The 12,623-nt window shown below is 41.0% G+C and overlaps 3 protein-coding genes across 3 annotated transcripts; 2 read left to right on the top strand and 1 right to left on the bottom strand.

Annotated features, from left to right (window-relative positions):
• Window positions 1-65: 65 nt before the first annotated feature.
• MELLADRAFT_113684 (uncharacterized protein) lies at window positions 66-1,995 on the bottom strand (the record flags this gene model as incomplete). The annotated part of the gene is made up of 7 exons (XM_007418401.1): window positions 66-132; window positions 468-583; window positions 695-838; window positions 911-963; window positions 1,065-1,292; window position 1,839; window positions 1,915-1,995. 7 exons carry the CDS (start codon window positions 1,993-1,995, stop codon window positions 66-68), a joined length of 690 nt encoding a protein of 229 aa, XP_007418463.1.
• A 654-nt stretch (window positions 1,996-2,649) lies between these two features.
• MELLADRAFT_113683 (uncharacterized protein) lies at window positions 2,650-4,308 on the top strand (the record flags this gene model as incomplete). Its single annotated transcript, XM_007418408.1, has 4 exons — window positions 2,650-2,817; window positions 2,884-3,472; window positions 3,672-3,741; window positions 3,939-4,308. The coding sequence occupies 4 exons, from the start codon at window positions 2,650-2,652 to the stop codon at window positions 4,306-4,308; spliced, it is 1,197 nt and encodes a 398-aa protein (XP_007418470.1).
• Window positions 4,309-7,630: 3,322 nt separating this feature from the next.
• MELLADRAFT_113682 (uncharacterized protein) lies at window positions 7,631-9,187 on the top strand (the record flags this gene model as incomplete). Its single annotated transcript, XM_007418409.1, has 4 exons — window positions 7,631-7,642; window positions 8,252-8,565; window positions 8,888-9,028; window positions 9,100-9,187. The coding sequence occupies 4 exons, from the start codon at window positions 7,631-7,633 to the stop codon at window positions 9,185-9,187; spliced, it is 555 nt and encodes a 184-aa protein (XP_007418471.1).
• Between the last annotated feature and the right edge of the window lie 3,436 nt (window positions 9,188-12,623).

Below are 12,623 nucleotides of genomic sequence, written 5' to 3'. Positions count from 1 at the left end.
CGTCAATACAGGGAGAAAGTGTCTTACTTGAGCTTTCATGAGGGCACAGTTCAAATGGTTTTTGTTCATGTTTCTGCTCTACCAATCGAAGTCTTGCTGTCACAGAAGCAACTGCCTCTGAAAGCGTTCTGACTGTATGATCAAAATTGAAGAGACTTTTGAGGCAAAATTTCCTTGCAACATTGAAACAGAAAGTGTGGATCTCACCCTGGTCAGCTTGGGTCCGTTCCCCTTGAAATACATCAACACCTGACTTGATTTTGGAGGGGAGGTTAAAATTGACTGCGGGGATGTTGTTTCCAATGACTGAGAGGTGATGGATTATATATCAGTTTTTCTGGACTGATAGTGGACAAAGATTTCAAAGATCTATACCCAAGTTTCCTGAATCCATCAAGTCAGTATTGGAAAAGTTGATCAAGTGTGTGGCCTCGTGATTGACAATGGGGGGCTTGTTATTGACTGACTTGTGCCCATTGATGTTTGAGGTCCCCACAGCGGTCGAGCTTGGCAATAGAGCAGCAAAACTACCATCTGCTGGCGAATTTCGCGGATTCTTGCTGGACTCAGGGCTTTTGGTGAACTAAAATACAGTCAAAGATTAGCAAGTGCAAATGAAACTGAACATGAATTCTTATTAAAGAGGTTGAGCGCACTGTGACCCGCTTGCTATTCTTTTTTTTAAAGTTTTCACTTTCAACACTGCTGAATCAGACTCGTTGGCAGCTCTGATGGTCTTGGGAATTTGCGGTTTTGTATCCTTGTCTTTGGTATCTTGAGCAGTCATTGAAGTATGCCCAACGGGTCCATCCTTCATAAACGGATGAGGGTGTATGACCTAATTTAGTTCAAAAGAGGCAGATGAATAGAGATCCAAAATGTCATTCTCTAGATGTTGTGCTGGCCTCACCTTGACTCGTTTGGTTGTTTTTGAATGTGTCTTGAGGATCGGTAACACAGAACCTAAATGCAGACATAATCAATAACCTATAGCTGAAACCATTTTGATTCAATGAAGTGGAATCATACTGTTCCCTTACCTACAGCTGATCATTTTTGTGAACGTCCAGGTCCTTCAGGCAGCTTTGCGTCGTTGGCCACCAAAGGAATAAATTCATGAGATGCTGTGATTCCATTGTGTTCAGTCTGTAAGATCAGAAGTGTTGGATGGGTAGTGTTTGGAGGATTCCGAGATTGGACATTTGCAAGGGTGGAACTGGAATCTCTAGTTGTTTCACCTCTGGTCTCATCCAGAGTAAGCGCACAAGCTTCAGACAGTGGGTTAGGGAAGTCTAGACAAGGATGTGGAAAGAGAAAAAAATTGGTCAGCGGTCAAAGTCCTGGTCTAACAAGATTGCGAAAAACACAGTATTGAATTGGCTGTATAAAAACCTACACTTTGGCTGCGCTTCCCGCACTTTTTTTGCTAGCTCAGAACGTGAAATTTTTGAATTGATTGGAGTCATTGCATGATTGATATGCATCCAATCTAACATCGTCTGTCTTCCAACTCCTGGAGCATTGGGATCCATAACGTGAATTGTCATGATGATACTGAACTGATGAAAACTGGAACCAAAAAAGCACGGCGAGATTTGTTAAAGTGAAATTACACAGAGAGATCAAGACAGGAATATTATGGCGAGGAAGGCTGATAAAAACCAGCATCAAAGTAGATGCTATGAAGAGGGGAAATGATTGTAGTTAAGCAGACAGTACAATGCCAAACCTCGTTGAATGTGCACAAATTCTTGAGTTGAGTTCCTACAGTTGTACATGATTCGTAGAGCACAACCATATATCATGACTTGCAATCTCTTGCACTTTCTTTGACAAACCCTTCACAACAGAAAAAGGGTTTATACCTGTTTCTATATCACATATATTGATGATATTAATTAATTGGTTGCTTACATGGAAGATCACCGGAGTATATCTTTGATCTAACACAACATGGCGTTTTAAGATCATCAGCTTTTGATCCATCACTGTCATAATGGATGCTATGAAACAATTATGTAAATGAGTTTATTCTTTGTCCACGTTTCCTTCTCAACTCAGAAGCCAATGATGAGGGTAACACATGCGAAAAGACCACAAAGGAGATGATAGTTGAAGAAACTCTCTGTGCATGTCTTCAAACAAACAAAGTCAAATCCTGATACATATAAACATGAACCAATGAAGTTTGTTCCCACTTTCAAACGTTGACTTTCAAATGTTGAAGATCTATTTTAACGCTAAAATCATATGTGTTATTGTGTTGAGGTTCTTTCTTGATAACCATCAATAAGAATCACATCACAATTCATCCATTTCAAGTCTCTTTATTTCAGTTTTAAAACATTCTTGTCTTTTGGTTTATTTTTTGAATTCTCTTTTTTCAATTTTAGAAAACCTTCTATTTCAAGTCTCTTGATTTTGGTCTTGAAAAACGCTTGTCTTGTGGTCCATCTTTTCAATTATCTTTTTTTTCAAGTTTAAACCACCCTTGCGTTTGGCTTTCATTTCATTAGATTTATTTCCACATCAACGCATGTAAGAAACACGCTTAATTTTCACTTTTGAACAAGTTGCTGACTGTCTGATCAATACTTGACATTCTTTTCAAAGCCACACGGTTCTTTTTGCTCCTACTCCTAGGCGGAAATGAAGAAACGAACTGCCACCTCCAGTGGATCGCCTCTTGGCCCTGAGAATGGTGGTTTCCCACGTGGTGTGAATCCTCCAACATCTACTCAACCAACCTCGTTCCAAGCACCTCCAGCCGGGACTCGCACTAGGAGAGGCTCATCTGACCATGGAGTGCGGGCTAAAGTGGAAGCTCTATCGAAAGACGACCGCATCTTCCTGACTTAAGACTTTGAATCCGTTAGCAAAAAGCCTAAGAAGCTCCAATATTATAACATAATATTTACCTTCAACCCAGCTACGACTAGTCGCCCAACCAATCTCAAAGAGTCACTCAAAAATGCTTTTTTAACGGATGTCAGACCTCTCCTTGTGCCATATCTCTTACCAGCACCAGCCGTCAAGATGGATACGGATGCTGGTCAGGAAGATTTTGATCCGCTTGGCCGCAAGACTACCAAACCAATGCTTGTAAAAGCTATCCTCCAAAAGAGACCTACAACCACAATCCCACCTGGCGCCACCATTGATGACATCTTGATATTGTACAAGCATTATGTATCTCCAGGCCTTGTCATTCCTCCTAATCGCCGATTTATCGAGAAGCCCCGCACAGTTGCAGCTCCTCGCCTCAAGGGGGAAAGCATGGAAGAAACTCTACTAGCTTTACGTTATTATAGTCCTTCTGTATTTGTTCGATCATTGGCTATGAACAAGGAATGTCTCATAGATTTGTACATCCAATTTGTTCTTGAAGAAACTCCAAGATCTCCGCTTATTCATGGGTTTCATTACACCATATTAAAGACTTCAGATATCGAAACGCCCATGGATCAAGAAGGTCTGTATATTTTGTTTCATTATCAAAAGCAAAAATAGATTTGAGATTGAAGTAATTTTGCTGACATGCACATGTTTTATGATTCTAGGCAAGAAGAAAGTCAAATGACAGACTTTCCATGTTGAATTACAGTTTCTGAGGAGCTATCCCCAAAAAACTCTTCCGAATGATCTTGTTTTGGAATTTTTTCATTCATGAGCTGATCCTGAGGCGCGTTGTATTCCATCTGGACCTATTTGGACGTGTTGTATCAATGTGCCATTAGTCTTGTAACTTCCCATTTGATCCCGTTCTTGTAATTGTAGAGTTCCTTGACTGGGTTTCAGATCAATCTTTCTTCGTCTTTAGAAACCAAAATCTCAGATCATATATACTTACAAAAATATTCAAAAAAAACAAGTGTATCTCTCTCATCTGATTCAGTATATTATTTCAACTTTTATTGTGACCATCTTTGCTTTTTCAGCAAAGCAATGCCTCCCCGTCATAAGAAGATCACCAAACCGCACCGTGTTGTTTGCCTGTGTAAATCTTTCAATTGCGCCGACCAGATATACCCTGATGCCAACGGCGTCAATCACCCTGGTGTTGAGGTTCTCCCTGAGACACGTGCTGCTCACAAACGTGCCGACTATCGAAATGAGCTTCGGGAAGTCAACTCACTTGAATCCACCAACGTATCCACTTCCTCAGTTCAAGATTTGCTCGTTTCACCTATGCAACAATTAGGAATTGAACCATCACCTATCACAAGCCAACACCATCAGACCGAGGATGAGCACACCTCCGTTGCCGGAGAGGTTCTAGATAGCACTGCAAACTCATTCTCTCCTTGAGCTCGGCGGTCTTCTACGCAAACTTGTACAAAAGCTGTTCTTGCAAAAGCATCTGGTCATCAAGCCTATGATTGTGGTATGCAGGTCTTTGATGTCATCTTCAAACAGACATAATTGCACAGTTTCAATCTAACTTATTGTTCCTCTCCTTTCATAGTTCATTTCTATACATGTGACTTGAGAAGGACAAACCCATTGATCCTTCATGTTGCTCTCAGCTCTGCTATACTCGACATCTTCTCAAATTCAGCTAACTCAAGCGCCTTGTGGATTATGGAAATGCAAAAGATCACAATCGAGCTATCAACAACCCATGGAATACTACCCGTGCAGTCTCCAATCCGCCAGCTTCTTCCTGCCAAAATAAAAACTCTCAAAAAAATCCCCAAGACAGCTATAACAGCCTTTGGATGGTTGGATATCAATCCCATACTCACTTATATGAATTGTTGTCATGCTTGTTTTGCAATGTATCCCGAGTCCCTTGCACCATCCCATTGCCAACATCGGATTGCCAGTATTCCTGGAGGCCCTCCCGAATCTGGCGAACCAGTACAAGACTACAAACCTGATTTTTCTGAACAGTTGTGTGGGGAACCTCTTTTGAAATATGTCCGCGGGAAGGAGGTTGCTATACGAAATTATGCCTTCCAAAGCCTTACAGCGTGGCTTGCTCGCTTTCTATCTCGCCCTCAAATCAAAAAGATGCTTGACGAATCTTTATCAGAATCATCAAAACCCTATGATCCTAATGTCGAAATCCACAACATACATCAATCACGATTATGGAAAGAATTCTGCGACCCAGGTGGAGAGCAATTCACAGCTACAAGTGGTAATTTGACATTTGCCTTAATTGTTGACGCAATCAATCCGTTTGGAAACAAACAAAGTGGTCATCATACCTCGATCACCTTTGTAATCTTAGTCTGTCTCACTCTTCCATTAAGCATTCGACATCAACCCGAGAACATGTTTGTTGTAGGGATAGTTCCCGGCCCTCACGGACCGTCACTTGAGCAAATGAATTGGATATTACAGCCAGTCGTCACCAAGTTTCAAACTCTATGGTCATCTGGACTCCTTCTATCTCGGACCCACGACTATGATGACGGCTGTATGATCAAAGCAGCTTTGTTGCTTTTTGTCGCTGATATTCCATCATTGCGACGCTGTCTTGGTTTTCCTAGCGCAACTGCCACATATTTTTGCTCCTTTTGTCTTCTCACCAAACCTGAACTCAACAACTTGGACCAAACGACATGGCCGCCTCGTACATGTTGTCAGCATTGAAAATGGGCTTGTGAAGCTCGTGATGCAAAAACAGTCGAGGAGCAAAAGAACATCTTCAAGACACACGGAGTACGCTATTCAGTACTCGTAGAATTAGATTACTGGAATATTATTGAGTATCATGTTGTGGACTCAATGCACAATTTACTCCTCGGTCTATCAGCTTGGCACATTTGCCGTTTCTGGGCAATGAAGGATCTCAAAAATGAGGAGGAGAAGGCGCCAACAATAAGCACTAGTGAGCTGTTGAAGCTAGTAGCTGAACACTCACAACCAGTAAGACATCGACCACGTACAAATGACTCTGAAAAGGATTCCAACAAATCAGGCGATAACATAAATGATTTAGAGCTTCCAAATGATAGCTCTTCAAGCGATCAGGACTTCAATCCATTTGATGACGCTGGTTGGAAGGGGGAGTGGCATGCTCCACCGCTTGAAGAGGTCATTCTCGATACCAATTTACTTCAAATAATCAATTCATTCCTGCCGAGGCTGCATACACCAACCTCAATCAAGCTGCCAATCCCCGTTCTAGGAAAGGCTTCATTTGGAAAATTGAAAGCGGATGAATGGCAAAGCCTGATTACTTTACAGCTTCCTTTAATACTGATACCGATTTGGTCTGGTCATGATCATGTAAAGACTTCGCTTCTCCAGAATTTCCTTCACTTAGTTTCACTTGTCAATCTAGGGCTAAAGCGTGTCATGACTCAGGATCGGATCAAAGGATATCGCTTTCACATTCAAAAGTATCTTGAAAGCTCAGTTCTACTTTTTCAGCATTGTAAACTTGCTCCAAATCATCATATGGCTGTACACCTTGCTGAGTGTCTTGAGCGTTTCGGACCAGTCCATGCATGGTGGAGTTTTCCGTACGAGCGTTTGATGGGTCGTATCCTCAAAGGGTATCATAACAATCAAGTTGGTGAGTAAATAGCTTGATTCAAAGCATCCTTTACTTGTGTAAAACCCGCACTGATTGATAAATTACCATTGATGATATTAAGGGAAGCTTGAGATTACCTTTATCAAAAACCTTTGTCGTGCTTCGAACCTTTCCGCTCTATTGAAAGATGAAAGTCTCCCAGATGCACTAGCTCCATATCTTCCACAACTTCGAGAGCTGTACGAGTCAAAGATAGCTGAGCCAGAGCCATCATCAAATTCCAAGCAGGCTCCACTTCCTTCCAAAATCCTCAACCTACTGATCCAATACTTGAATAATGAAGACAGCGAGGACTGTACTTGGCTTTCCCCTGAAGAATGGACCTCACTTTCAGATAGTGATGCATTACACTGTGCAGATGTAGTATTTTTCCACCATGCAAAATGATTAAAATTAATGTCAAAATGATTAAAAATGCTGTGTTAATGCATAAAAATGCACTATTAATGCACCATTCATGTGGAAAAATGCAGCATCAATGCAGTAAAATGCAGTGTTAATGCACACACAAAATGAATTCAGAATTCTACCTTTTTCAATTTTGTTTGTCCTTCAGGTCAATCATTTTTCACTTGGGAAAAATACTACATCTGCCCAGTGTTAGGACATTGCCCTGTACCCGCTCGAGGAGAGTTCTTCAAGTATGTCCATCACACCGATGGATTTGTCTCAACGTTCAACCACAATCCAGCGAACTCCTGCGTGTATTTCAAGTCGTCTGAGGGTGAAGAAGGCTTTGGTCGTGTTTTTTCCATTTTCTCTCACCGTCAATCTCCGGCACCATCTCACCATATTGTTGATACATGGTTATATCTACAATGTTTCCCTTCTCTACCAAGCACCCTTTACAATCCGTTCAAATCCGCTGATCATGTTGATGCACAGTGTGCACTAAGATTATGGGGTCCTACTAAGGACAAAGTGATCAAGTTGAATGATGTCATAGCACAATGAACACAGGTTATGTATAAAGCTGGGGAGATGAATAAAAATGTGGATGTACCTACTATAGGCATGGTGATCATCCAAAGGTAAATAAAAAAAATTGGCTATTTCTTTTGATTTGTTTGAGCCTGCTTCATGACAATTAGAGTGTGTATTTTACATCATTGGGGTTGTATATTAGTCCTAGAAGACCAAGGCTTCTGATAGAATTTGAAGGTGTTCAATAAATTTTCAATCCTATCTGGATCATGTGACCTATTCTGAGCTTCAACTATTTATAGGTATTAATCAAATGCCAACTCCAAAGTTTGAGATAAATTAACTGAGAGCTATGAGTACAATTCAGCAACATACTTTGCACACCTCTGGTAATTAAAAGTGTCACGAGGGGTGATTTCATGCATGAATTGTAGAGAGAATAGTTTTATATCACCATTTTTCAATCTTGAGAGTTTAGAAAAGTTGGCATTTTTTTTGAAAAAAAATACTTTTCTAAACTCCATGGTAAATTTGTAATTTGGGGTAGTGTTACTTAGGCCGCGTTCACTTAAGGAATTTCTGACCAGAAATCACATTCTGTGAATTTTTTAATGCAAAAATGTAACATGCCCCACCAAATAGACATTTTAAATTTTGCAGAATGTGAACTCTCACCAGAAATTGCTTAAGTGAACGCGCCCTTAGTCTCTTAATTGGTTAGTCAGAAGTGTGACAGAAGTGGAAACAAATATTGTCTTGTGTGAATGTGTACTTGAGTATTCTAAAATCACGCCTGAAGGTGTGAATGAGAATAATCAAAACTTAGAACCTGAACCTGAATGGCCTAGTCGTGGGGAAATTTGCTTTGAAAATGTGGAAGCACGTTATAGACCTGAGTTAGACTTGGTTTTGAAGGGTGTAAGCTTTACAGCCAAAGCTGGTGAGAAAGTCGGTATTTGTGGTAGAACGGGTGCAGGGAAATTGACTATCACTCTATCACTCTTTAGGTTGATCGATCTCTCTAGTGGACGGATTACGATTGATGGGGTCAATATTAGTACGCTTAGTTTAAGTGGACTAAGGAGTCGAATGTTGATTATACCACAAGACTCTCAGTGTTTTGAAGGCACTCTACGTGAGAATTTGGCTCCATCTGGGATTGTATCTGATGAAAAGCTATAGCAAGTACTAGAATCTGCTCGGCTTAAAACACATGTCCAAACCATGGTTAGTAATCATTCTCTTCATTAATCACTCTGACATCATCTACCACAATATCTTCTGACGTTTTTTCACTTGTTGTGATTATTAGCCAGGAGGATTGGATGACTGAGTGGACGAAGGAGGTACTAATCTAAGTCACGGACAACGTCAACTAATGTGTCTAGCAAGAGCTATGGTTGGAAAATGAAGTGGCGAGAGTGGAGTAGCAAAAGTGGTGGTGATGGATGAGGCTACTAGCGCAGTTGATGGACATACTGATGGGGAGGTTCAGGAAGTGATCAGAGAGTGTTTTGGAAAGAGTACATTGGTGGTGATTTCACATCAAATCAAGTAAGCCGGAAACGACCAAGTCTCTTTCTTTGACAGCTCCTTTGATCTGATCAATTTACTTTTTTCAATAGTATGATTATGGATTGCAATCGAGTGATTGTTTTAGGTAATAGAAAAGTTAGTGAGAATGGATCACCTACTGAAGTATTAAAAGATTGAGAAGGTGAATTAATTTCTTGGTAACTATTTTTGATTGGGCAAGATTCTTCAAAATTTAGCTTTCTTGGGTTTCACAAATGTGCACGTAATTGACATGGATACCATTGATATCAGTAATCTCAATCAACCATTTCTGTTTTGGTATGATACCTGTATCTGTTCCCCTAAATTCTTGACTTTGATGTGTTGGATCCTGGACTGACTGTTTGATTCACTTGTAGTCAAATAGATGTGGGCCGGCTCAAATCAGAAGTTGCTGCAGAGTTTATCAGTCGACAGGCACCACAATGTAAAGTGACACCATCAGTACGTGAAACTATACCTTGATACATTTCTTGGATGGATAGTTAATGACCAATTTTTGGCGTGGCAGTAGACACTACTGTAAAATTCAAGATAAGGACAACACATTTAACATGACCTTCAACATAATAATCTGTGGTCTCAATTCGGTACCTGTGTGTCGTTGGATTTGTTAGAGCAGCAGGACTAACCTCAACAGCAACAATACCACCTTGGTCAACTGGGTTGATCCTGAAAACCTCAAGAGTCTAAAGTAACCATGGCGTTGAGTCGATTATCTCACTCCATGGATGCAAGAAGCTTGCTGAAGTGTTTTAGAATTTCACTACCGTGCGTTCTTTGTTTGCCGCCATTCCGCGCTGGCTGTCACATTTGTAGAGTCTTAGAGAATTCTATGACCATTGATGTAAACTGATCAAGGCCAATCAAAACTCTGCAAAAACTATCGGGTAGACAACCAATTGGATTGAAATGGAGGATTTAATTTAATGTAGAATCTGTAATCTTCAAAGGAGAAATAGGATCTTATATGTCCAAAAAAAGAAGATGAAGATACATTCACTGAACAAATTATTTCTGGAAAGACATTTGTACACAGGTTTTCTAAGATGGGTGGGCCTGTTGCATACGTACTTGCAAAATATTAAAAAGCAGGTGAAAAGAGGCCTAAAGCCACGGAAGGTAAGAATTTTGGTCTCTTCATCCTTGCCTTCAGCCTAATTGAGCCTTCACTCCATCAACACATTGATATTTTTTCATGCTAGACTTTGTTGTTTATGGGTCGCTAAATTTTTACACTCAACAATTTACACTCAATATTGAGTGTAAATTTGGATGTGTGTAAAAATCCATGTTACAGGTGTGTAAATACATTTTTACACTCAATCCGGCCAAATTTGTAGAGTGCAAATATTTTGTGTGCAAAGGGATGAGTGTAAAAATTCATGTTAACCACCAAGACATACAATTTTACACCCTTACAATTTTACACCCTTACTTTTCACACTCAATATGTAGTGTAAAAAAATACAGTGTAAAAGTCCAAATTTACACTTAATCTCCTTTACACTCATAGATGGATGTAAACCCCTAGAGTGTAATCTTACAGATGATCACCACCAAACTTGAAATTTACACATCACGGAGTAGCTGTCCGATTGGCTATACACCCTTGCCAAAGGTTCTGATCGGCATTCCACTGCGACCTCCTGCCGCCAAGACCCCGCCCAAACCTCATCCCACCTCACACTCCACTACTACCATCAACCGTACCCTTCACATCAAAGCCTAACACCCCAACCCTTCCGCCCATGTCCCGGTCGTATCAGTAACTTTAGGTTTGTACCACATCTACCAAACAACATCAAAGGGACCACTCAACTTTTAGTTTGGCCCTTATCCAATGGAACTCCAATAAAATCTCGACAGCCTCACCGTTCTCATCTGGTCACCTCATCCTCCCCCTTCTCAGACAAGACAAGCACCTCTTCACTCAAGCAAGGATGACACCTGTTGTCCTGCGTAGGCCTTGTCGCCCCCTCGATTGTGATGGACCCCCCCAACCAACTCATTCGACTCGTCTCGCAAGCACCTTTATCCCCAGTCGATATCAATCATGTCATCAGGATAACTTCATTCCCAGTTTCGTCTATCAAATCTATGAAATTTATAAATTTTATCAAATCAAACAAGTTTATCAAATTTATCGTATTCTTCTTGCTTTCTACAATTACTGTAGATTGCATCCATTATTGTATTTTGATCAATTGTATAGCTACAAAAATTCCTTATACCTTCTCACTAATTCATTGCTTCTGAGTTTTGTCATGTCCAAATTCGAATACGCTAGCTCCTTCGAAAACGTCAAATGTACACCCGAGTTGATGCCTACCCCGAATCCCTCTGAGCTGATGTCAATTCCACCTGTCTTGGCCAACACGGTGACCAAAAAAGAAAAATGCCGCAACCCAAAGAAGAAGGGCAAGAAGTTCAAGACTCCCATCCCGACTAGCGGTGAACTGGTCACTTTTATTGACCACGGTTTGATTCGGGACGCTCAAGGGTATCCGATCTATCCCAATCACAGCCCCCATCTACTGGGCTCTGGCAGGCCAGAGCCTACCACTTACTTCATGAAAAATTCATCAAAAATTGAGAAAGATTTCATGAAAGCTTCAATATGTTTTCAACAAAGCTTCAACATAGCTTCTCTGGACATATGACCCAGCACAACAATTCACATGCATTCATCTGACATCGGTGACTCAATTATAGGCCCAGTCTATGTTTTTCACACCTGCTCTCAATTGTTGCAAAACGTTTTGACTTGGTTGTGTCCAAATTCAAACCACAGTATCAACCAATACAACAGCTTATGATGGATTACAAGAACCACGTGAGAGTCATCATGGTTAGAACATATTAGAACTTTAACACACATTGATCTTAATACATATCCATTGCATCTTTTTTGTGGCTGGCTTGCACAAATCCCTAAGATTGGATGTCAAAGAAGTTAGTATACAGTTCCAGATCGAGTCTCTTGTACCACTCACAATATTTCAGACATAAAGTCTTGAAAGGGAGAAGCTGATCCAAAGGCAGAACACTTAACATAAGGCAGATGATCAATGCAAGCCGTGTTCCGGTGACAAACCCAACAAGCCTGTACAAACCCATACCAAAGGTGTACATACCCAGACTGTTAGGTTTGCATTAAGAGCAGATGCAAGCCCTGATCCGGTCAAAAACCCCGCGGCGTGGGGACTTTCCCAACAGGGGTGGATTGGATCTGGCCAGATGCAAAACCCCCAAGCCCACACAAACCCATACAGGCCATGTACGAACCCATATCTTGAGGTTTGCATCAGGTCTGATGCAGGCCCTGATCCTGAGAAAAACCCCTGAAACACTGGCACTTTTCTGGCGGGAAGGGTCTGCGTCTGGCCAGATGCAGACCCTCAAACCTGTACAAACCCATACCTTATGGTTTGGAGGGTTTACATCAGGACAGATGCAAGCCCTAGTCCCATGAAAAAAACCCCGACATTGGTACTGTTTTGTTGGAGAGGGTCTGCATCTGGCCAGATGCCAACCCTCAAAGCTCTAGTAGTCACTCTCTTATCGAAAGGAA

Source organism: Melampsora larici-populina, assembly GCF_000204055.1.
Source record: "Melampsora larici-populina 98AG31 unplaced genomic scaffold MELLAscaffold_91, whole genome shotgun sequence".
Lineage (NCBI taxonomy): Eukaryota > Fungi > Basidiomycota > Pucciniomycetes > Pucciniales > Melampsoraceae > Melampsora > Melampsora laricis-populina.
This window is presented reverse-complemented; position numbering and strand designations above follow the sequence as displayed.